The sequence below is a fragment of the Dromiciops gliroides genome, chromosome 3 (genome assembly GCF_019393635.1).
Source record: "Dromiciops gliroides isolate mDroGli1 chromosome 3, mDroGli1.pri, whole genome shotgun sequence".
Classification (NCBI taxonomy): domain Eukaryota; kingdom Metazoa; phylum Chordata; class Mammalia; order Microbiotheria; family Microbiotheriidae; genus Dromiciops; species Dromiciops gliroides.
Genome location: NC_057863.1, coordinates 550,928,515 through 550,953,497, shown reverse-complemented (window position 1 = coordinate 550,953,497; position 24,983 = coordinate 550,928,515). Strand labels below are relative to the sequence as shown.

The 24,983-nt window shown below is 43.0% G+C and overlaps 1 protein-coding gene across 2 annotated transcripts in view; it reads left to right on the top strand.

Annotated features, from left to right (window-relative positions):
- Positions 1 to 24,983, top strand: part of GAB2 (GRB2 associated binding protein 2) — a 251,707-nt gene that overhangs the window by 208,956 nt on the left and 17,768 nt on the right. For both annotated transcript variants that reach the window (XM_043993203.1, XM_043993204.1), the window contains exon 3: positions 13,068 to 13,308. In XM_043993203.1, coding sequence (XP_043849138.1) covers positions 13,068 to 13,308 — 241 coding nt within the window. The remainder of the gene's footprint in view (positions 1 to 13,067; positions 13,309 to 24,983) is intronic.

Here is a 24,983-nt window from a genome sequence, read left to right as displayed (position 1 = left end):
TCCCCACCCAATACACACATGCACTCTCTACCTCCCTCTCCCCGCTTCCTGCTGCTGTTATCACAGGGTGTGTTAGTGGCTGGGCTGGCTGGGCTGGGCTGGGCTGTCAGCTTCAGAACATTTCCCAGCCTGGAAAGTACTTGTACACAGGGCAGTGTTTATCCTTTACCCTTTCCAAGGGTGATTGTAGAAGAACTGAGGAGTGACTTAGTTGTTAAAGGGAGAGGGTGGGTGGGGAAGCATGAATGCTTAAAGGAAAACCAATTTAGGTCAGGCATCCCCTGACTATCTTTGTTCTAGGCTAGAAGATGACTCTAGCCTGGGATGCTAAAGACCTTGGGTTTTTTCTCTTCCTGGCTCCACCACTTACCCTTTTCCAGCAAACGCTTTTTAAAAAGGCACATAAAGAATGATTTTAGAACATCTTTAAACTGGCAGCTAGGTGGCACAGTGGATAGAGCACTGGCGCTGAAGTCAGGAGGACCTGAGTTCAAATCCAGTCTCAGACATTATTAGCTACGTGACCTTAATCCCTTAATCCCAATTGCTTCCCTCCCCAAAAAGTCTTTAGAACTGTGAGAAAATCATTAATAATAGGGGTTTGGGGAATCCCAGGGTCCCCCCCTCAGAGATCCAGGTCTGACATTTCTTAAGGTCAGCCCAGAATCAGGAAGTTACCTCTTTCAAAACCACACCTACCTGAAAGCCTTGTTCCTCACCGGAGGATCTGTTCTCTGGCCTCTGACATCATCATGACTGCTCCGAACCACCCTCAAATCCAGTGAACCAATAGATTTGAGTGATGCTAGCCAATTAGTTTTGAACAATGTGTATGGGTGGGCTCTGCTTCTGCCCACAGCAAGCTTGCACAGACACTTGTTCTCTTTTGGCCCCAGAACTTGGTGAGAGCCGACACAGCCCTCTAGGCTTCCTCATTATCTCTCTTTTCTCTCTTCTATTTCCAACTAGGCTTTCCTATCTTTCAGAACCATGCACGCTCTCTTTACTAATATTTACTAATACTTTAATAAATGCTTAATGCCCCCAAACTGGTACAGTAGCCTCTCATTTCTAAGTAACAATTATATGATAAACCCCAGCTAATTTTCCCTATACTTGGGACAGAAATAGGGCCACCACATATAGTTTTACTTGCCACAGAACATAGAATGTTAGAAATGGAAAGGACCTTAGAACATAGAACAGTGGCATTGCTAGAAAGGACCTTAAAACAGTGAAAAGAGCAGACTGGCTCTCAAAGTCTATAAGCCTACCTTGATGCTTACTACCTATGTAGCCTTTTGCAAGTTATATAAACTCCCTGGGCCTCAGTTTCCTCCTCTGTAAAATGGGGGGCTAGATGGCCTTTGAGTGTTACCTCCAGCCCTGGGCTTATTATGTCCAAGCTAGAAGAGAACTTCAAAATTCTCTAGACCAGTGGCCGCATTTTACAAAGAAAATGAAACTCAGGAAAGGGAAATGACTTTGCCCAAGGTTACATAAGGAATCGGTAGCAGAGACAGGCCTGGGTCCTGGGTCTCCTTTCAAACACCATTCCACTGACAGTTTAACTTATTTTTAACAAGCTTTTCATTGTCCCCTCCCTAGGTTTATTGGGTCAAAGTAATTCTTAATAATATTTCATACTTCTAGAGGGCTTCTCTTCACTGAAGCCTGGCACTAGTAGATGCTTAATAAATGCTTGTTGATTGATTTGAGCCTTGCACTGTCTCCGTGAGGTAGCCAGGGCGTGCTTTATAATTCTCATTTTTCAGCTGAGGCCCAGAGAGAGACCTGACTTCACCAAAGGGGTACAGTTGGCTAACAGTACAGCCGAAACTGAGCCCAAGGCTTCCTGGCTTGGATGTAATCTAAGAGATCTCAGAACACCTACTTTATGTGGCTCTTAGGCCCTGGAGCACAGAGAAATGGGCAGAAATAAGAATTCCCAAATTGATTGCGTTTTTATAATTGACAGTGTTTTGGTTTTCTATTACTGCAGCTTTATAAGGCAGGTTGTACAAGTGTGAATATTCCTATTCTACAAAGGAAGAAACTGAGGCTCAGAGAAGAATGATTTATCCAAGATCAGTGTCAGAGCCAATAATCAAGGTGTTGGTGCTTTTAACAACTCTGAGACCACTAAGGTACCATCTATCAGTCAGTCGATAAATATTAAGTAAATGCTACACGCAGGCATTGTGCTGCTTAACTTTGGCTCTGACCTTGCAGGGCCTGGTATGACAAAGCCCTGAACCTCAACAGGGCTAGGGTCACAGTTCCTCAAGGGACCCTTTAACTTTTAATAGGAGTTAGCGTTGAAATGGAGCTAGTCAGGAGACGGTGCCGTAGCACTTAGAACTCAATCCAGATGATTAGGGAAGGGGATCCAGATCAGGAAGGAGCAGAGTATACCTAGCACCTCATCAAGTCAGAGGTCAGAGGCCAGGGGTCAAGGGAGGTGAGGGCAAGGGGTTCATTGTCCTCAGACACCACCAGAAAGACTGCCTTCTGAGCCTGAGTCTCCAAGGGCTGAGTAATTATTTTGTCTGTGATAAGCAAGAGAACATTGTGTAAAAGCTTGGAATGTATGGCACCGAGAAGGCACTAAAATAATTTCAGGCTGTCCACATGGAAGGAAAAATACCACTGCTTAGGCCAAAGCCCATCTCTTCACCTTTCCTTCATCTCCTGATAACTGGCAACGACAGTAGCTCACACTGACCTAGCCTGTTACAATTGACAAAGGTCTGTGCTATCCCTTATCTCAGCAGGCCCTCGATCCAGGGAGTCCCACCTCTGACACACGCCAACTGCCTGATTCTGTGTGAGTCCCCTAGCCTCTCACTGCACTAGGCAGCTCCCACTCGTTGGCAGAGAAGATAGCAACCTGCCTTAGGAGAGGGGCTTTCCTTATCCTGGAGTTCTCTATGCTGATTAAGTCAAAACTGCAGTTCCCATCCCCATCTCATTTGATGGTCACAGATGAAGACTCCTATGAGGGAGGTAGAGCAAGGCCAATTATCCCCATTTTGCAGGTGAAGAAACTAAAACTCTTGCTTGGTGATGAGACTTGCTCAAGGTCACATAACACATTCAGTGGCAGATCTGAGACTTGAAATTCGGTCTCCTCCAATACCCAAGGCTGGGGTTCTTTCTACCATGCTGTGTGGCCTCCAGGAAACCTCAGGAAGTGGGTCTTTTGGTGAATTTCTTGTCACTATTCCACCCTTATGCTCTTTCCCAGAAGTGAACCTTCTGTACAGTCAGGACAGTTTCCCCACTGTCCAGATGTTCTCTGATGTCTTCGTCATTCTAGGCAAGACCTCATTCCTATTCCTACTCCCACCTCTGCTTTTTCTCATACTGACCCCTCCTCTATGAGAGGAGGGGGAGGGGGGGCGGGAATCTGTGATATTTATTCAAACTAATATAAGAAGTGGTTTAGTGACCTGGGGAGAGCCTCAAGCTGGGAGCTGGGAGACCTGGGTTCTAATCCTAGCTCTCCCCCTAGCTAGTTTGTGGCTTTGGGCAAGCCTGCCAGCCTCTCTAGGCCTCTACTTTCCTTCTATGTAAGGAAAGGATTTCTGATGTTCCCTTCAGGACTATTAAGTCTGTGTTCTCACTTTCAAGTCAAGTCAACAAACATTTATTAAGCACCTACTATGCGCCAGGCATGCTAAGGCAGCTAGGCAACACAGGGGATGGAGCTTTGGGCCAGGCATCAGGAAGACCTCAGTTCAAATATGCCCTTCAGATTATCTGAACTCCCCTTGTTGGTCTTTGTATAGTTGTCCGACATGAAAGAGAAGAAGTTAGGCCTTTACTAGCTGTGTGATGCTGGGCAAGATGTTGTTTAGTCATTTTTCAGTTGTGTTTGACTCAGTGACCCCATTTGGGGTTTTCCTGACAAAGATACTGGAGTGGTTTGCCATTTCCTTCTCCAGTTCATTTTACAGATGAGGAACTGAGGCAAACAAGGTTAAGTGACTTGCCCAGGATCACACAGCTAATAAGTGTCTGAGGCTAGATTTGAACCCAGGAAGAGGAATCTTCCTGACTCCAGGCTCAGCAGTCTATCCACTGAGCTACCTAGTCAGACTCACACTTTAGGAAGATCACTTTGCTAGCAGAACAGAATATGGCTGGAGGTGGGGGAAACAAGAGGCAGGGAGACCACGCATGCCTGCACTAGTCCAAGCATGGGGTAATGAATGGGCACCTGTACCCAGGTGCTTACAGTGTCAGAGGAGAGAAAGGGAGGTCTGAAAGAGGTGCTGTGAAGTTAGAAGCAAGAGGGCTTGGGAACAGATTAGTTATGGGGGAGGGAGAGAGGGAGGGGTCAAGGGTGACATTTAGGTTGCAAGCCCGGGGTGTCTGAGAGGGTGATGGTGCCCTCGACAGTAATAGAGAAGCGGGGAAGAGGGGACAATGTTAGGGGAAAGATGATGAGTTCAGTTTTGGACATGGAATTTAAGATGTGTTTAGGATAAGGTGTATATAGGATAACTAGTTAGAGATGAGAGATTGGAAGTAGGGAGAGGGGTTAGGGCTGGGTAAATAGATCTGAGATTCATCAGTATAGATGATTATCGAATCCATGGCAGTGATGAGATCACCAAGTGAAACTGTGTATAGGGAGAAGAGAAGAGGGCAGATTGGCAGGGATTGGGGGGGCAGGGGGGATACCCACAGTTAGTGGAAATGACCTGGATAAAGATCCAGCAAAGGAGACTAAGGAGTGGTCAGATAGCTAGGTGGGGAACCAGGAGAGAGGGGTGTTCCAAAAACCTAGAGAGAAGAGTGTCAAGGAGAAAGGAGTGTGAGAAGAAGCTATCTATGTTCTAAGATCCACCTTCTAACTCTTAGTTATCTGTGTTACCCTCCTCTGTTCATTCATTTAGCCTCCTCCTGGGCCTGGGATATACTCACTCCTTATCTCTGCCCATTGGGTTGTGTTTCCCCCCCTTCTGTCAGATCTCACCTTGGACACCCCTTCTTCCATGAAGCCTTCCTGATTCCCTTTCCCTACCAGCTAAATCTCTTGTCCCTAATATCCCCACTTCCACAGTTCCCTGGTACCCTTTGGGTTTGTCTGTCTTTTACTCCTGCCACATGTGGTCTTGTATTATGCTTTTCTCTGCTCACACCATTTTCCTCCTTAGACTATAAACTCCCTGAGAGCAGGAAATCTTTATATGATCCACATTAAGCATAGTACATATCAGATACTTAATACATTTTGGTTGAATTGAATGATAACATTGTAGGCCTCAATGGGGAGTGAGAGTTGAGGTCTTTGGGGAATATTCCCAGCTTCTCTCAAATCCCAGGAGAGCCAGCCTTGCCTTGAGTGCAGTATGGGAATGGGAATGGCACTTGGGGCCTGGGAGTTGGGTTCTGCTCCCAGTTCTTTCACTCAGCACATCGTGGGACCCAGAAAACCGCTATCCCTTTGAGCCTCTTTGGAAATTGAGAGAATTAGACTAAATGTTCTCCAAACTCTCTTCTGGTTCTGGTATTCTGCATAAGTACCTACTCTATGTGCCAGCCACTGTGCTAAGCACTTTACAAATGTCTCATTTAGTCCTGACAGCAAGTGTGTTAGGTACATGCTATTATTATCTCCATTTTACAGATGAGGAAACTGAGGCCATCAGATTAAGTGACTTACGTAGAGTCACACAGATAGGAAACATCTGAGACAGATTGGAGTTCAGGTCTTCCCAACCTGGGCAGCTAGGTGGCACAGTGGATAAAGCACCAACCCTAGATTCAAGAGGACCTGAGTTCAAATCTGGCCTCAAACACTTGACACTTACTAGCTGTGTGACCCTTGGCAAGTCATTTAACCCTCATTGCCCGCCCCCCCCAAACAAAAAACCTCAGGTCTTCCTTTTGTAGACGTATACCTTACTAAAAATGATCTAGGCAATTGTGTTTACATCATTCAAGATAATTAGGATTGTTACCTTTGGGTTCATCACCTTTGAGTATAATGAATATATCACTTTAAAATAGGGAACTAGTTCTTCTTGTCTAATTCTAACTCATTTTAATGTTTCAAAGCCACATTGAATGGGGATAGGGAGTGGGAAGAGGAGAGCCAGGAAGGGACAGGACTGTGTCAAAGATGTCTCTGGGGTTTCAAACCTGGGTGACCGGGAGGGTCTCAATAGAAGTAGAGAACTTTGGAGGAGGCACAAATGATCAGGTCTTTCTTAAACATGCCGGGTCTGGGATGCTAGAGGAACACACAAGTGGAGATGTTATCCAGTGTAACGATTGGAATGACGCCACCTGCTGGAGACTTACTGTAGAAGAGTTCCACCCATGAAGTGAAGGTCTTTGAGGGCAAGACCAGGAGTCTTTTCTTTGGCGTCAGGAAGTGACGCGGGGTAGTGGGAGGAGGAAGGAAGAGACTGGCGCTCGGTCTCAGGCTCTTCCCTTTGGACTCTGGTGGAGAGCGGAGCTAGAAATGTGCTCTCCCTTTAATAGATAGGAATCTAAGCCTTTCTCTCTCTCTTTACCAAATTCTTATTCTCCTTAATAAATGCTTAAAAGTCTAACTCTTGCTAAAGCTTATAATTTATTGGCAACCACTCATTAAATATTTTAGACAGTTTAGCTAGAATTTTAGCCCTTAACACCAGAGATGTGGAACTGGAGTTCAAGAGAGAGATTGGGCTCTACTTCCAGTGTGTTTATGCGACTAAAGCTTAAAACTGCACTCAGAGTTTTGGGACACTCTTTATGGACTTGGGAGTCATGGGCATGGAGGTAATCATGGTACCCTTAGGAGTAGTTGAGAGCACCAAGGAAGACAATGTAGAGAGAGAAGTAGAGGACCCAGGACAGGACCTTGGAGGACACCCATGACCAGAGACGGTAAATGGTTGGAGGAAGTTCCAACAAAGGAGACTGAGTAGCCTCAATAGGGCTCAGTCAACAGAATGTTCCCCCCTTCCCCAGCTAGAACTCCCACAAAGAGCCACCTCTCACCAGCTATTAGGGAGTTCATCTTGCAGTTACTAATGGAGCAACTGAGCCCAGATTCGGTCTCCCTAATGCTCTTTGTGTACAAGTCACTGAGGAAAGTGTGATGGGAATTCATCCTGAAAATCAATGCAGTCATTGGTCAGAGAGGCTATGTCTTCCCTCAGGGACCTGTAGGCTCTTCCTAGAGTGTATGGGTCCAGCTACTCTATCCCCCATGCAGTAGATAAACAGGAGAGTAATTAACCCAAGTTTAGGAGTGTTTCGATTACTAGCAGCCCTGCCTTATGACATTAATAGTAATAACACATTTATTTAAAGAGTTTTAAAATTGTGCTCAGTTGTGTCCGACTCTTTGTGACCCCATTTGGGGTTTTCTTAGCAAATATACTGGAGTGGTTTGCCATTTCCTTCTCCAGCTTATTTTACAGATGAGGAAACTGAGGCAAACAGGGTTAAATGACTTGCCCAGAGTCACAAAGCTAGTCTGAAGCAAGATTTGAACTCTGGAAGTTGTCTTCCTAACTACAGGCCCAGAGCACTATTCACTATGGCGCCACCTAGCTGCTTTTTAAAGATTTACAAAGTTGTGTCCTTGAGAGGCAGGCCAGAATTGTTATCCCTGATTTACAGATAAGGATACTGAGGTTCAGAGTGGTTAAACAACTTGCCTGTGATGACATAGCTAGTAAATTGTCTGGGTTGGGAATTAAACTCAGGTCTTCTTGGAGCCAAGTCCAACACTCCTGTCATACTACACTATATTTAGGCTAGGTCATTCTTGGGGAAAGTGGAACAAATGTTACTTTCCCAAAAGTTATGATGGATTTTCACAAGTTCAACATGGCTGGGCTTGAATCTTGCCCTTGGAAAGGATCATGAAGAGTATCTAGTCCTGCTTTTCCATTTCACTGAGCCCAGACTGGACTATCTAGAACTGTATGTTGCCCCTTTCACATTACCTTCTCCTATGACATGTCAAACCCATAGCCACCATATCATTATGTCTTATTGGGGTTATAATGGGCTTCTCAGCATCTGGCATAATCAGGCAGTGAGGAATGTCATCTCAATCAGCATGGATTAGCTGGGGAGTCACTGTGATAGCCCTTCCAGAATTTTGGGACACCTCCAAAGATGTGACTCTTCTTCCTAATAACAACGACAATGATAAATTGTCCCTAGAAAATCAAAATTCAAAATAATAAGCCAAATGATGACTCGTCCCAGGACCATTTCTATCCAAAAAACATAAAAAAGAGAAGAATGAGATAAATAACAATTATCCCCAAATTTGTTATCCCAAAGCTTTTGACAGAGTGCCTCATTGATGGCTTATTCATTTGGTTCTAATGCACAAGACAAATACAAGTATAGTGACAATATAAGAGCATTTGATGTTCACATGGAAAACTGATCTCAATTTAAAACATGCCACCAACAACTTAATGGCAAGAACAATTGATAGAAATATCTGACATCTCTCAAGGAGATAGTTTTAAGCCCCTTATAATTCTACCCAGCTTTAAAACTATTATCACATCTCCAACTTCCAAGTGAAAGAGTTATACTAAAACATCTTATTGATCACTTGATGTCCATGGGTAATACCAATGTATCTGGATCCACTGAAAATCATATTAATCAGTTTCTTAATCTCATGGAATCTTTCCTCTATGATATCAAAATATCACAGGACTCAGTAAGTGTAAAATTCTTAACATACACCAGGGAGGGAGGGGGGGGGGGAGGGAGGGAGGAGCAGGCAGGCAAGCAGAAATGTTTGAGCTTGAACCTAAGAGGTCAGCTTGAACCACTGGATAAAGCAGATACTTAGAAGTACCACGGTCATCTTCCAGGCAAAGCACATTGAAAATAAAGGCATCAAGGGGGAAGCTGTGGCTGTGATCATTCAGACTTTTTAGCATCCTGAAATTTAGAGCAATTAACCCCTATGAAATGCCAGTCTTAATTTATACTTTTGAAATGATAAAATGGGCCACAACAGATCTGGGAAATTTCCTAACAAAAACCTGTACAATGTTAACAGAACAAAGAGCCCATCATCCTAAGGCAGCTATACAGACACTAGTTCTTCCTTGTCAAAATGGAGGAAGTAAGATTAATAAATGTTCTTAAAGCGTATGAATAAATTTAATAAATTAATAGGACATAAATATTAATGTATATTATTTAATAATATTTAATAATTCATAAGGGGCACCTAGGTGGTACAGCAGATAGAGTGCCAGGCCTGGAGTCAGGAAGACTCAGCTTCTTGAGTTCAAATGTGGCCTCAGACACTAGCTGTGGGTCCCTGGACAGGTCACTTCATCCTGTTTGCCTCAGTTTCCTCATCTGTAAAACAAACTGGAGAAGGAAATGGCAAACCACTCCAGTATCTCTGCCAAGAAAACCCCAAATGGGGTCATGAAGAATCATTGGATATGACTATAAAATTACTCAACAACAAATATTTTCTATATTATATTATCTCCATCTTGTTAATAATTTAATGGTATATTAAATATAATTTATATATAATAAAAATCAATACCATATAAATAGGTTTAAAACTTAGAGAAGCACTATTCGAACAGCATCTAAAACTGCTTCCTAAAGCAGAGCAATAGTAAAAGCTTAGGAGACATCTACATGCCACTGCATTTGTCAAATGTAATAACTATGAGTTGTTTAATTCCAAATATACCCTATGATATGAATACAGTCTAAAAATGGAATCCAAAGGCCTGGGAGATATCGATGCAAATTCAAATAGCAATATTTTGACAAAGAAGCATCAAACAAATGGCTGAGTCATGGAGATTTAAAAAAAAAAGAAAAACTGAGGACTTTATGATAATAGCATTTGTATCGTACTTTAGCGTGTGCAGTATTTTATATATTATTTAATTATTTCCTCACAACATCCTGTAGGGCAAGTATTATGTCCATTGTACAGATGAGGAAAATTGAGGCTGAGAGAGCTTAAGTGACTTTTTGGGGCTGGACACCCTGCTAGAACATGCCGGACTCAGGAATTGAACCCACATCTCCCAGATTCTAAATCCAAAGCTTTATCTACTGCGCCATCTAGCTGCCTATGAGGGCAATTCAGAATTAGATCATGGACACCAGAAATTACAAAAGGTTTAGTCCTTTAGGATCCCTTAGTTATCAATCTAGAGACCAGACTGCAGGTTGCCAAAATTTAGCACTTAGCAAGACACAAATCTGGTGGCTAGAATTCTGTATAAGAAGCTCTCTATCATTCCTAAATTCACAAAAGAAAAATTGCCATATACAGATACAGAAAATTAAGAATTCACCCAACACACTACACTGACACTAAAGCATTATGGAAGATAGGACTATTGATCACTGTTGTCAGGACAGAACGTTGATCCATAAAAATTTAAGGACGATGTTTTAAATAGATGTTGCTAAACCAAACAGAGCACAAGAAATCATATAGTAACAGGATGAAGACTGCGTTATCTGCAGCAGGTGCTGTCCCAAAGACATTTTCAGTAAACCTGAAAAAAAGTTGAACTCTTCCTCAGTTTCCTCAATTTTTTTAGTTGACATGCATTTATTTTTTTTCTCCCTCCTATCTAATCTCCCCCTGAGTCATCTCTCTCACCCATCCCCAACACATTGAAGGGGGGGGGCGGGCGGTGGGAAACAGAAAAAAAATTCCCTGGATCAAACATGCCTAGTTAAGCAAAACAAATTCACACATTGTGTCAGGAAAAACATCAAGTTCAAAAGAGCAGGTATTTTATCCATTCATCCCTAGAATATTACATAAAAATAAGAGGAGAATAGCAGCTTTTCCCAGGGCCATATAGAAATCTATATGAAATCCATCGAAAAAGAGGAAAAAATAACAATAACAACTGATTTTTATATAGTACTTTTAAGTTTACATTATTTCAGAAGAGCCTTATAACAATCCTATGAGGTTATTTCTGTGGGTATTTAATATACCCACATTACAGATGAGGAACTAGATGCAAAGAGTTTAAATGACTTCTGCATGGTAAATTTCAAGCTAGTAAATATCAAAAGGGATAGAATGCCTTTCTTTCAGTACTATCCCCATCCCCAATCCCTCTCTTTCCCTCCTTCTCCCTTTCCCTTTACCTCTCCTTCTCCTCCCCATAGGGGTTAATTCATCTACATGTATGGGATCATAAGGGTATGAGGAAACAGTTGCCCTCTGGAATTTGCTCCTTTCCGTAGGTGCAGTGCTATAGACTCTTCTGTGAATTTCTCTGTTTCCATTTCATTATCTGTGAAATAGGTGTGATATTATCCTCATTATCCCCCACCCCCACCCCTACAGATGGTTGTAGGAAGGTGTTCTGTAAACTGTAAAAGTCTATACAAATATGAGTTTTTGTTAACAGTGGTGATTCTTTCTACCAAAATTTCTGCGACCAGTGCAGTAATCAGTGAAAAAACATATCTTCTTTTTAAAAACATTAAAAAACCAAAATTAAGCGTTTATTTTCTTCCACCTCCCTTTTGCCTGATTGGAAGAAAAAAGAAGAAGAAGAAAAAAGAAAACCCATATCCTGCTAAGAAATATGCATCATCAAGCAAAACAAAATTCCATAGTGGCATTGTCCACAATTTTTTGTTTTATTATGCACCCTGAGTCCATCGTCTGTGTGTCAAGAGGGGGTAGCATGCTTCACTATCAGGCCTTTTGAATTATGGTTAGTTATTTATAGTGTTGATCTAACTTCTCAAGTCTTTCCTCATTAAATCATATCCTCATTATGCTTCAGTACTGACTTTAAGGACATCAGAGATCCTTGAGGTGGGTTCTTCCTTCATTCACACAAACAACTCCTCCATGGCTAAGGATGGCCTTTTTTTAACTGTTAGGTCACTTCCTTCACCTTTCAAAACAAAAACAATCCACTAGTGACGAACTCTAGTTCGGTTCTTCAGTGATAGACAACTACTATATCACTAGATTGTTCAGTTTAGCTCCCCAAGGTAGAACTAGCTAGGAGATGAAGAAAGGTAGATTTGAGCTTCCTAACTGTTAGAGCTGGCCCAAAGTGCAACCCACTGCCATGGGGGAAACATGGGAACACTTTCCCATACACTAATGTTGTGGAAACAGCATCATGTTAGCAGAAATCTGGGTTCAGATTCTGTTTTTTGACACAAGTTTTCTGACTGTAGTGGTTGTCACTTCACATCTCTGAAATTTAGGTTCTTTATCTGTGAAATTGGCTAATGAACATTTTTCATCCACTTATACCATATCTTTATGCTTTCATATGTATGTATGCATGTATGTATCTGGGATGGCTAGATGGCTCAGTTGATAGTGTTGGGCCTGAAAGAAACAAGCCCTGGATTCAAATCCAGACTCAGATACTAACTGTGTTACCTCCGGCAAGTCACTTATTCTCTTTTTGCCTTAATCCACTGGAGAAGGAAATGGCAAACCACTCCACTATCTTTGCCAAGAAAACTCCATGCACAGTGTGGTTTATGGGGTCATGAAGAATCATATTCAACTAAACAATTGAACAACATATTTTTATATATGTGTGTGTGTATATATATATATATATATATGCCCATATATCCTTTTATTCATTCATTTTTTATCTATCTTATCAATCTTATCTCTATCTACCTGTCTGTCTGTCTGTCTGTCTGTCTGTCTGTCTGTCTGTCTGTCTGTCTGTCTGTCTCTCTCTCTCTCTACCACCAGGCTGTACTCCTGAACTTTATTCTCCCACATTCTTACCATCCCCACAACATCACACCAACCCTGAACCTCACGCCTCTTAGGGCACAGAGTAGGAACTTAGTAACTGTTTTTTGGCCAACAGACCTCATAAGCTTGTTGTGAGCAAAGTGGTTTTATAAAGCTTAAGGTGATAAAGACATGAGAGCTGATATTCATAGGCCCCGATCTAGAGCACCCCCTCCAGCATCTCGAAAGATGTTCATTGATTTGATCGAACTGGATCGAATCTATTCCATGCTTGCATAGAAACCTATATACATACATTTGTATTTGTTTTCTCCTCTTGCAGATTCTCTGAGAAATCTCCCCTCTGTTGGTCACGGGCCCCGCTCCTCCCCTGCCGAACTCAACAGCTCCAACCCACACCTGCTTCGAGAGCGCAAATCTTCGGCCCCCTCGCACTCCAGCCAGCCGACCTTGTTCACCTTTGAAGCTCCTGCAAACCATGCGCAGACCGCCTTGTCCACCAGTGCCCCTCAGGACTATCTCTTCCTGCATCAGTGCATAAGCCGAAGAGCAGAGAACACTAGGTAAGCGGAACCTGGGAGGAGGGAAGACCCAGTGCTCAGAGAGCCCTGGCAGAGTCAGGTGTTTCTGCTTCAGATGGAGATGCACACACTGATTAAACTTGCTGCCCACTATAATCCCCAGATCTTTTTCAAAGTATTTGGGGGGAAAAAAAAAGACAACACCCTGTCTTGTTCTCATGAGGGTGACCTTTTTTTTAACCCAAGTGTAAGATTTTGCACTTATCCTTATTTTTTTGTTTGTTTAATGTTTGTATTATTAATAGTAGAAGCTGCAGAGTGGACATGGGACTTAGGAGAACTAGGTTCAAATTCTATGTCACATTCAGGGCCTTTTTGTGAACTCTGGGGTCACTATTTCTGGAAAACACGGCAGCTCAAAAGGACATGTTTGGGGGAGTCCTTAACAATAGCTAGGAGTCATTTACTTTCTTAGATTCTCAGTTTCATCTTTTGCAAAATGAGGGGCTACACTAGAGCATCTCTCAAGATTCCTTCTTGTTTGAAACCCTATGATCTTATGATTTAGTCTTGATGGGAGGAAATAAGATGAGAGGGATGCTTCAAGATGAGGCTCAGTGTTTATCTGTGGGCAGCAGCAATGGGCTCAGGGTGAATTTGGCCACATTTCACATGGTACTAGAAGGAAATGCTCACGCCAAGGATCACTAGGACCCACAGTGGTAGGCACCCAATAAATTTTTTTTGGTTTTTGGTTTTTGGTTTTTGCAGGGCAATGAGGGTTAAGTGACTTGCCCAGGGTCACACAGCTAGTAAGTGTCAAATGTCTGAGGCTGGATTTTAACTCAGGTCCTCCTGAATCCAGGGCCAGTGCTTTATCCACTGCACTACCTAGCTGCCCCCCCAATAAATATTTATTGGATTGGACAGCCTGGGAATACCTCATGGAATGACCCAATGGGTAAAAAGGATGAGCAGCTATTTAGTGATTCCTTATGGGAGGCAGGTGGTGGCACAGTGGGTTGAACACTGGACACTTGCTAGCTTTGTGACCCTGGGCAAATCCCTTAACCTCTATTTGCCTCAGTTTCATCAGCTATAAAATGAGGGTAGTAATAACACTTACCTCACAGGGTTGTTGTGAGAATCAATTAAGATCATATTTGCATAAAGTACCTATTGCAGGACCTGGTATAAATATTCCCTTTTTTCCCCATTCCTTTCCCATATATCATAGTTATTTGAGCATATGCCTCTTCCTCTTTTTAGACTCAGTCTGTGTCCCATTTCATTTTATGTCAATACTTAATCCAGGTCTGTGGAATTCTGTTGAAGTGTCTACCATGTACTAAGTCCTGTACAGGGCTCCTTGAGGGGCTTGAGTATTAAGATTCGGTGCCTTCATTAATGGAATTGGCAGTCTTGTGGGAGGGTCATCTGGCACATGCCCAAATAATTATGAAACGTGCGGCCCACATTTCAAATAGATGAGTCAATTCCTAGCTTGATACCTGGATGGAAAGGGATGTGTTTAGCCACCTGAAATATTACTTGGAAGGCGTCCTCTTCAGCCCTTTGGGGTCAGGCACTGTTTTCTTCCTAGGTGGTCTCACACAAACTTGGATTGTCCAAGATGGATGTACCTTCCAACATAGGGCCATATCATGCTAGAGCTGGAAGGGCCCCGAGGACGTAGAACACTGACCATAAGAGGTGGGAGGCCACATAGAGACGTTTACTCTAGCATCCTCATATTTGGGAGGAAGAAACTGAGGCAGACCATTGAGAAGAAACTGAGGCAGACCATCAAGAAAAACTATGTTTCCTAAGGTCACTCAGTTTTTATTAGGCAAGATAAGAAGCATTAGAACAATAACTGAGACCAGCTTCCTGGGAGGAAGGCTCTGGAGAAATATTTCTATATCACTTCACCGTTGTTGCTTCCTGCTAGCAAAGGGTAGCTGGGAAACTCACCATTTTTTTTTTTTCCTTTTTTGGGGGTGGGGGCAGCAGGGCAATGGGGGTTAAGTGACTTGCCCAAGGTCACACAGCTATTAAGTGTCAAGTGTCGGAGGCCAGATTTGAACTCAGGTCCTCCTGAATCCAGGGCTAGTGCTTTATCCACTGCACCACCTAGCTGGTCCCCAAAACTCACCAGAAACTCACTTGACTTAATTTTGTTTTTTCCAGGCTGTTTTCTCTTGCCCTGAGCTTAGAGGTAGGAAGGGCATTAAAGAGTTTTGCAAAACTTTCCTTGGATGCCCCAGGGGCAAGAGCTGATGGGAACAGGAGATTACACGGGAGGGACCAGGAACTGATGCCTCCAGCCTGGGTGGAACTCGGAACTTCTGGCTCTCTGGGAGAAAGTTCCCAGAGCAGAGGCCAGACACCTGCTCTCATCTGGCTGAGATTCCAGCTTCCATGACTGTGGGGCCCTGTTTCTCTCTGCCATCTTGTGGCCACATTCACAAACTGCACCTTTTCCACGCTCACTGAGCTCAGAGGCATGCAAATGGAGAGTCATTTATATAGTATGCTAGGATAGCAAAGTTGTTGATACCCACAATAAACTCTCGGGTGAAGAAACACTTATTCACCACAGTGGAAGGGGGGGGGGGTGTTGCATTCTAAGATGACATTTTTTCCCTTCCCCTTTTTCATATTTACATCATACTTTATTTTATACATTTTAACCTGACCCTTGTTTTTTTTTTGTTTTGTTTTTTTTTTAGTGAGGCAATTGGGGTTAAGTGACTTGCCTAGGGTCACACAGCTAGTAAGTATTAAGTGTCTGAGGCCGGATTTGAACTCAGGTACTCCTGACTCCAGGGCTGGTGCTCTATCCACTACGCCATCTAGCTGCCCCCTGACCCTTGTTTTTACATCACCTGCATTTCCCAGTTCTGTCCTCCTAACTCCCTCGCATCCCAGTCACCCATCCCTTATAAAAAGGGGGGAAAAACATTTAGCAAATCTAAGCAACACATTATGTCAACCAACCCTGACACTTTGCTGAAGAACAGGTAAAGGAATGTCCAGTAATTCACAAGAGACACCGTCGTTGGACTGGATAGGAGCCAGCAGTAAAACTCATGGTCTCAGTTGTCTATACCCAAAAACCCGGAATGTGGGTGATGAGGTGGACTAGAGAGTATAACACAAGAAGGCAAATTTGACATCATGAGACTTGGTGCTCAGAGATCCATGACTACAGTAATACTGTGGAAGGCTCACTTTAGTCAAAAGGAATAGATAGGAGGGGCAGCTAGGTGGCGCAGTGGATAAGGCACCAACCCTAGATTCAGGAGGACCTGAGTTCAAATCCAGCCTCAGACACTTGACACTCACTAGCTGTGTGACCCTGGGCAAGTCACTTAACCCTTATTGTCCTGCCAAAAAAAAAAAAGAAAAGAAAAGAAAAGGATAGGAGATTGGAGATGGAAAGTAGTGCTGTATACATCCTGGAATCAGGTGGGGGAAGGATTGTGAAGTGCCTTGAACATAAATGAAGGAAGAAAGAAAGGGAAGAGCATTGTGAGAATGTGCTACAGGAGGGAAGGAGGAAATAATTGAGTCCAGGGAACAAAACACAAGCCCTGGACAGAGTTATGATGTAGGACCTCGATTATATGAGTATTTTCTAAAGTGGGCCATTTCTCTACCAAAGGCAGAATATCTAATAAATTCCTCGTATTTTTTTTTTTGAGGGGGGGGGCAGGGCAGTGGGAGTTAAGTGACTTGCCCAGGGTCACACAGCTAGTACATGTCAAGTGTCTGAATCCGGATTTGAACTCAGGTCCTCCTGAATCCAGGGCCAGTGCTTTAAATCCACTGTGCCACCTACCTGTCCCTAATTCCTAGTATATCTTAATGACATTCTTCCTGTAACAACAACAACAACAATCCTAAGGTTCATTGCCCTCCCATTCCCAACTCACAGGACAGGTCTCTCCAGGGATAGTTAGTTATCCCAGTTCAAGGTTCTCAAGTCAACAAGCATTAAGCACCTACTGTGTGGCAGTCACTTTGCAAAGTGCTGGAAATACAACGAAAAGCAAAGACAGTGCCTGCCCTCAAGGAGCTCACAATCCAATGGGGGAGGCAACATGCAAACAACTATGTAGAAACAAGATATCTTTCAGGATAAATTAGAGATCATCTAAGAGGCAGGTCATAAGATCAGGAGGAGGAGAAGGACTGGAAATGAATGCTTGCAAATAGGAGTTAGAGGGGGCAGCTAGGTGACACAACCGATAAAGCTCCAGCCCTGGATTCAGGATGACCTAAATTCAAATCTGACCTCAGACACTTGACACTTACTAGCTGTGTGACCTTGGGCAAGTCACTTAACCCTCACTGCCCTGCCCCCAAACAAATGGGAGTTAGAGATTATGTAGGAGGAAGTAAGGTAAAACTAGAAAGGTGAACAGCTCTTTTCGAAAAGGAAGAAATCCTTCCTTGCCTGGGGACTGACAAAAACTTAACTCTCCTGTTCTCCTTTCTCACTCCCTTTTGAGGTTGCTTATCTCTCTCTTCAGGAGGAGATTCTTCTCCCTAGGAACCAAATTCTTTAGTATAAGGAGTCAGGTATTCCCCTGCTAGCTATTCCAGCCAGGTCTAGCCTTTTCTTTGGGCTCCTTCCTATTCTAGGCACTTGGATCCCTCAGCCAGAGATCTCACCTTGGCTTATGATGAGAATTCCATTCATTTCTGAAGGCTAAACTATAACCCAGTCACGGTCATTGGCCTACCAACTACCAAATGGCTCTGGGTTGAGAGAACCCTTGTTTTCCAACCCTAAAGTTCTTCCATCCTCCCTCCCACCCCCATGTCAGTGAGTAGGTTCTCTCGTCTACATGCCTAAGTATATCCCTCATTATTTTTTTTTTAGTTACAAGATAAGAAGAATGGCTTTGGGGAGTTCCTATAAAAATATATACTGCAATATTCTGGAATTTAATCTCACTAATAAGAAGGGATGGAACTGGTTGCCAAATTAGATACGATGGGAAGTGTGTGTGTGTGTGTGTGTGTGTGTGTGTGTGTGTGTGTGTAAGAGGAAAGAAAATTAAGACATAATCTGTCATGTATCCTAGAATTTGAGAGAGTAAAACAAGAGTTAAGATCTCTTGCCTTAAAATTAAGTGAGGGGAGGGACAGCTAGGTGGTGCAGTGGATAAAGCACTGGTCCTGGATTCAGGAGTACCTGAGTTCAAATCTGGCCTCAGACACTTGACACTTACTAGCTGTGTGACCCTGGGCAAGTCACTTAACCCCCACTGCCCCACCCCCCAAAAAATTAAGTGAGGGGGGCAGCTAGGTGGTGCAGTGGGCAAGTCACTTAACCCTCATTGCCCTGCTTCCCCCCCAAAAAAAATTTAAGTGAGAGAAGGGAGCCCAGAGATAGGAAGCTCTCAGAAATCCTGTTCAGAAGACACAAATGAACTTAATCTGACAAGGAAAAAGGAGAAGTTGTCTAAAGAAAAAAATGATGGTACACTACAAACTCACTGACCAGCTTAGATTTTTAAAAGAGGATGGAAACCAGGGCAGGGAATGGAGACTGAATATAAAAGTAAGGAGTGATTCTGTTCAAGATTGCATTTATCCAAGATAAGTAAAATTCTATCCTAAGGCATAAGGGAGCACCTAGCTACCTGCCCTTGGTGAGTTCAAGTCACCTAGCTAGATGAACTACATCTCAAAGTACTTAAAGAAGTAAGTCAGGTGTGATTGTTAGGACACTTTTAGTGAACCTTGGAAGAGTGTGGAGAGTGGGAGAGTGCCCCCAAGATCAGAGAAGGGCAGACATCTAGATTTTCAAGAAGGAAGAGGGGAAGGGGGAGGAGGAGGAAGAGAAAAAGCAGAAGCAGAAGCAGAAGCAGCTAGAGATTGCAAACTAGTGCAAACTTGCCTAGCAAAATTCCTGCCAAATTTCATGGCAAAATTCTAGAGCAGCATATTAGCAGAATGGTTAGTGATGATTAAGAAAAGGAAGCAGTGCCCACAGAGCCAATATCTAGGGCATTTGGGCAATTCATTTCTTTTGGTGAAAGGGATGATTAGATGGGTAGATTAAGAAAATAACGTAGATCTTGACCAAGGATTTGACAAAGTTCCTCATCCCATTCTTGTGGAGAAGATGGAGAGGTGTGGACTAGACAGTGATACCAACTGGATTTGGAACTGACAGAATAGCCAGACCCAGAAAGGAGCCATTACTGGTTTGCTTTCATCTTTGAAGGTCTCTCATAGATTGCCCCAGAGATGCATGCATGTCCTCTTGCTCTTTGATATTTTTATCAGTGACTTGGGGTAAAGGCATAGACATTATGCTTATCAAATTTGTAGGTGACTGAAAATAAAAGCAAGAAATAGGCACATGGATAAGAGTCCTGATTCCAAAAGATTTTGACAGACTAGATTGTGAGGCTAAATCTATTAAGAAGAAATTTACCTTTCTATTTTTCACTGGGAGTTCTGTACTGAAATGATAGGTACCAAAGAAATAGAGAGCCAAAAATTGGATGGATGGATGGATGGATGGATGGATGGATGGATGGATGGATGGATGGATGGATGGATGGTTGGGTGGATAGATGGATGGATAAATTTTTAAAAAGCAAAGTCTTAGAGTTGTGTTCAAGGTATCAGTTTCACAAGTACAACCTGGAGAAGGTGTAGCTAGATAGCAGTTTGTTTGAAAGAGTTCTGCAGTTTTTCATGAACTACAAACTCAGGATGAGCCAACACAATGATGTGACATTCAAAAAAGCTAATACTGTGGCAGCTAGGTGGTGCAGTGAATAGAGCACCGGCCCTGGAGTCAGGAGGACCTGAGTTCAAATCTGGCCTCAGATACTTGACACTTACTAATTGTGTGACCCTAGGCAAGTCACTTAACCTCAATTCCCTCACACACACACCCCCCCCAAAACAAACAAACAAACAAAAAAGCTAATACCTACCAGTCTCCATTGAGAGACAAACCATCCAAGACCCTCATCAGAGGACTTCAGGAGTATTGTGTTCAATTTGGGGTACCACATTTAAGGAAAGACATTGACAGACGACATCCAGAGAAGAACATTGAGGAAGAAGTAGTGAAGGACTTGGGGACTCTACTACATGGAAATCAGCTGAATAGCCTGGGGATGTTCAGCTGAGAAGAGAGGAGACTGAAAGCCTGGGACATGGAAACTGCCTTCAAGTATTTGAAAGGCTGTCATGTGGAAGAAAGATTATTAAGTTCTCTGCTTAGCCCCAGAGAGCAAAATGAAGAGGGGAGGGAGGGATAGATGCAAATTACAAGGAGGCATATTTTGTTTTGTTATAAGGAAAAAACTTCCTAATCTGGCTTGGGACTGGGCAGTTAAAAGGCACAGTAGATAAAACATCCAGGAGTGGATTCAGAAAAACCTGAATTCAAATCTGTCCTCAGATCCTTAGCTATGTGACTCTAGCTGTGTCACTTAACCTCTGTTGCCTCAGTTTCCTAATGAAGATAATAATAGCACCTACCTCCCCGGTTATTTGTGAGAATCTGATGGGATAATAACCAACTATAAGGCACGTAGCTCAGTGCCTGGCACATAGTAAGTGCTACATAAACGTTAGTTATAGCTACCTTTCCTTTCCTGTATTAAGCTATATGATTGTGGACCCGGTTCAATACTAGAAGATCCCTCTTCTAATTAGAGGGATCGGGCCCCTTCTTGTCCTCATGCTAATAAGCCTCCACCCTGTCATCTTGTCGAGGATGCTACAAGTAATAGGTGGCATTGGAATTCTAAGAGGGGAGTAAAAGGCACGCAGTGTACAAACATAAGTCAGGCACGGGACAGGTAGTTTGTTTTGACATTGACAGAAATTCTAAATAAAGAATCATGGCATTCATTAACAGAACCATTTAAACAGGAGTGACTCATTTATAACTACTCTACCAGCCTGTTGGGAGGCTGATAGTTAAGCCTCATCAAGGCATAAGACAGTTGGAAAGGCTTTTAATTAGCTATTTCACATTTTGCCTCCTTTGGCAGTGTCTGCTTGAAACTGCCCAGTGGGGCCCCCCCCCCTGCTTTTTTCCAGCAGCCTTTCCCTCTGAAGTAGATCCTCAACACCCTACCTTCGCCTAACCTTTCCCACCCATCATTGCAACTGCATCTTGCCCCCTGGAAAGCCACAGCTAAGGATGCTGTCTTGCCTTTTCCCAGACCATCACCTTGTCCCCCTGCTGCTGACTCGGGGCACGGGGACCGCTAAGAGTCTATCACACCATATTCAGTGACCAAGTTCATTTAGCAGTGGGTCATGGGGGACTGGCCTCAGCCCTAAAAGTTCTCCCTCTGTTACTTGGAATCAGGCAGAGAAGGGTTGTAGTACTTCATACAACTTACCAGGGTGGTTAAATCTGAGCATGCTCCAGGACCCTGCCACACTAACAATGAGGGTTGTCCAAAATGAGGTAAGGTAATGCCTTGGGAGGCAGTGAGTTCCCCATCATAAAAAGTTCTTGGGCTAAGTTTGGTTGATTACTTTAATGGAGATGTCTGTTCGGGCAGGACCAGGACTAGATGAATGCTGAGGGTCCCTCTGAGGCCCCAGAATTGTTTTATGCCTCATCTCTATACCAAGAATCACAAGATTTAGAGCCAGAAGAGGTCTTAGAGATCATCTTGCTTCCTCCATTTGCTAAACTTCAGAGACTCAGAGAGGTGATGACTTATTATTCTACAGGGAGTAAGTCGCAGAATTGGGATAAAAAGTGGTGAGGTGGTCCTTGGATCCTCTATTTCTGTTCTGGGTTGGGCTGGGGAATAAGCCCAGGCTTCTCTTCATCCCTGGTAACTGGGACAAACAATAAGTGTTTGTCTGTGCTCTGGCCTAAATGACTCCAGATTTTCTGCTTGGGATCCACTCCATCCCAGGATATGGTCAGGTACTTTGTGTTCCTCTGTTAGCTGCCTTGGCCAACTCACTCCTGGAATAACCTCTCCACTTTTCTCTTCCCCACTCCTTTTGCCTCCTCTCTTATCTTCCCTTATCTTCTGTCACATCCATCCTCTCCATCCAACCATATCTCCTTCTTTGTCTTCCTTCTCCTTGATCTTTGTTCCCCATTCCCTTCTTTCTCTGTTCCCTTTTCCCTTTCTCTGTTCTTCCTCCTTTGTCTATTTCTCCTCTCTTCCCTTCTGTTTCCCCTCAGCTTCCTTCCCCTCTTTCTCTGTTCCCATCTCCTTTATTTTCATTCACCTCTTCCCTTTGTTCTTCTCTCTCTTTCTCCATCCCTCCTCCCCTTTTATCTATTCCCCTCGCCTTTATCTTCATTTTCCTCTCCCCTTTTTTCACTTCTCCCCCCTTTATCTGTTCCCCTCCCCTCTCTCTGTTCCTCCTCCTCTTTCTTGTCCCCTGTCCTTTGGCCACCAGAGTTAGGGGTTGAGAAGAGCTTTATAAAAGATAAGGCCTAATTTTTGAAGACTGTTGAAGGGATGACACATCAGTATATTTTCCCCCTCTCTGTTCATGAAGATAATACAATACCCCAATAGAGGAGGGGGGAAAATTACCTAATTCAAGGCCATAGAAGTCATCATTCCCCATGAAATTTTATTGGATTTTCTTCCTACCTTTCTCTTAATCACTAGTCTTACTTATCACATCTTGCTATGAATTATCATGTCAATAGATTTATACCTGGAAAAGGGACCTTAGTTAGTGATCATCTAGGCCAGTGGGCCCCACGTTTTTCTGTTCCTTAAACCCCTTTCCATGACAATAAAAATGTGCCATGAACTCCTAGGGTAGTTTAATAAACTCTTCATAGTATTCTGCAATTATTTAATGGTTAAATCACCTTTAAAGGTGTAGAGATCTTGGTCCATCATCATGAACCACCAAAGGTTTCATAAACAACCAAATGGAAACCACTGATCCAGGCCAACCCTTTGTCTCAAAAAGAAGGAAACCATATTATCTAGAGGCATCATGGTATGGTAGAAAGACCATTAGACTGGGAGTCAGCCTGAATTCAAATTCTACCTATACCACTGGCCAACGATGTGGCCTTGAACAACTCCATTCATTTCTCTAAACCTTAGTTTCTTTTTTTCTCCTATGTTTGTCAAACATTTTTTGTACAAAAGAACATTTTCTGGGGCCCAGAGTGAGATATGGAGTTTGGATAAGTCATGATCCTTGTCCTCAAGAAGCTTACAGTCTAAGAGGGGAGTAAGATTTAGATGTAGATGGCAATAATACACAGCTGTACATGGAAAGGTAGTGTGGAAAAGAGTCTGGATTTGCAGTTGGATGGCCTAGTTTCAAATGCTGGCCCTGCTCCTTAAAGCAATCAATCTTTAAAAATTTAGAAATCTTTTTTTTCTCCCTCTCACTTCTCCAACCCCAATTTTTCCTTTCCTTTTCTTTTCTTTTCTTTTCTTTTCTTTTCTTTTCTTTTCTTTTCTTTTCTTTTCTTTTCTTTTCCTTTCTTTCTTCTTTCTTTCTTTCTTTCTTTCTTTCTTTCTTTCTTTCTTTCTTTCTTTCTTTCTTTCTTTCTTCTTCCTTCCTTCCTTCCTTCCTTCCTTCCTTCCTTCCTTCCTTCCTTCCTTCCTTCCTTCCTTCCTTCCTTCCTTCCTTCCTTCCTTCCTTCCTTCCTTCCTTCCTTCCTTCCTTCCTTCCTTCCTTCCTTCTTTCTTTCTTTCTTTCTTTCTTTCTTTCTTTCTTTCTTTTCGGGACAATGAGGGTTAAGTGACTTGCCCAGGGGTCATACGGCTAGTAAGTGTCAAGTGTCTAAGGCCGGCTTTGAACTTGGGTCCTCCGGAATCCAGGGCCGGTGTTTTATCTACTGAGCCACCTAGCTGCCCCCTCCAACCCCAATTTTAAAAAAAAAATACCCTTGGGCAGCTAGGTGGTGCGGTGGATAGAGCACCGGCCCTGGAGTCAGGAGTACCTGAGTTCAAATTTGGCCTCAGACACTTAACACTTACTAGCTGTGTGACCCTGGGCAAGTCACTTAACCCCAATTGTCTCACTTAAAAAAAAAATACCCTTGCAAGACATAATCAATCAACACATTCCTGAATTTGCTGCATCAAAAAAATATGACTCATTTTGTCTTCTGAGTCTATCTCCTCTATGTCAATGGATGGGTGAGTCCTCTGGGACCATTGCATTGATCAGGCAAGCCTCAATTTCTTTCTCAGTAAGTGGAAATACTAATGCCCACCTCACCAGCTTGTCCTGAGGATGATTTATAAAACTATCAAGGGGAGCAGCTGTGTGGTGCAGTAGATAAAGCACTGGCCCCAGATTCAGGAGGACCTGAGTTCAAATCCCGCCTCAGACACTTGACACTTACTAGCTGTGTGACCCTGGACAAGTCACTCAACCCTTGTTTCCCCACCAAAAATAAATACATACATAAATAAAACCATCAAGAGCTATATAAATATCAGGTATAAATATAAACTGTTGAGACAACATAGCATAGCAGAGTGCTGGATTTGGAGACTGGAGACCTGAGTTCAAATCCTCCTTCCCTGGGAGTTTTCTACTGTCATAGTCAGGTGAGAGATAGAGATAAACTTTAAAACTGATGAAATAATAAATTGTTCTCCTAGTGCCATGAACAAGATTAGCTGCTATAGAAGCTTCTTTATCCCTTTCTGTCCTCTAATGCTTAGAGGAAGCTAGATGTCATAGTGGATAAAGCACTGGGC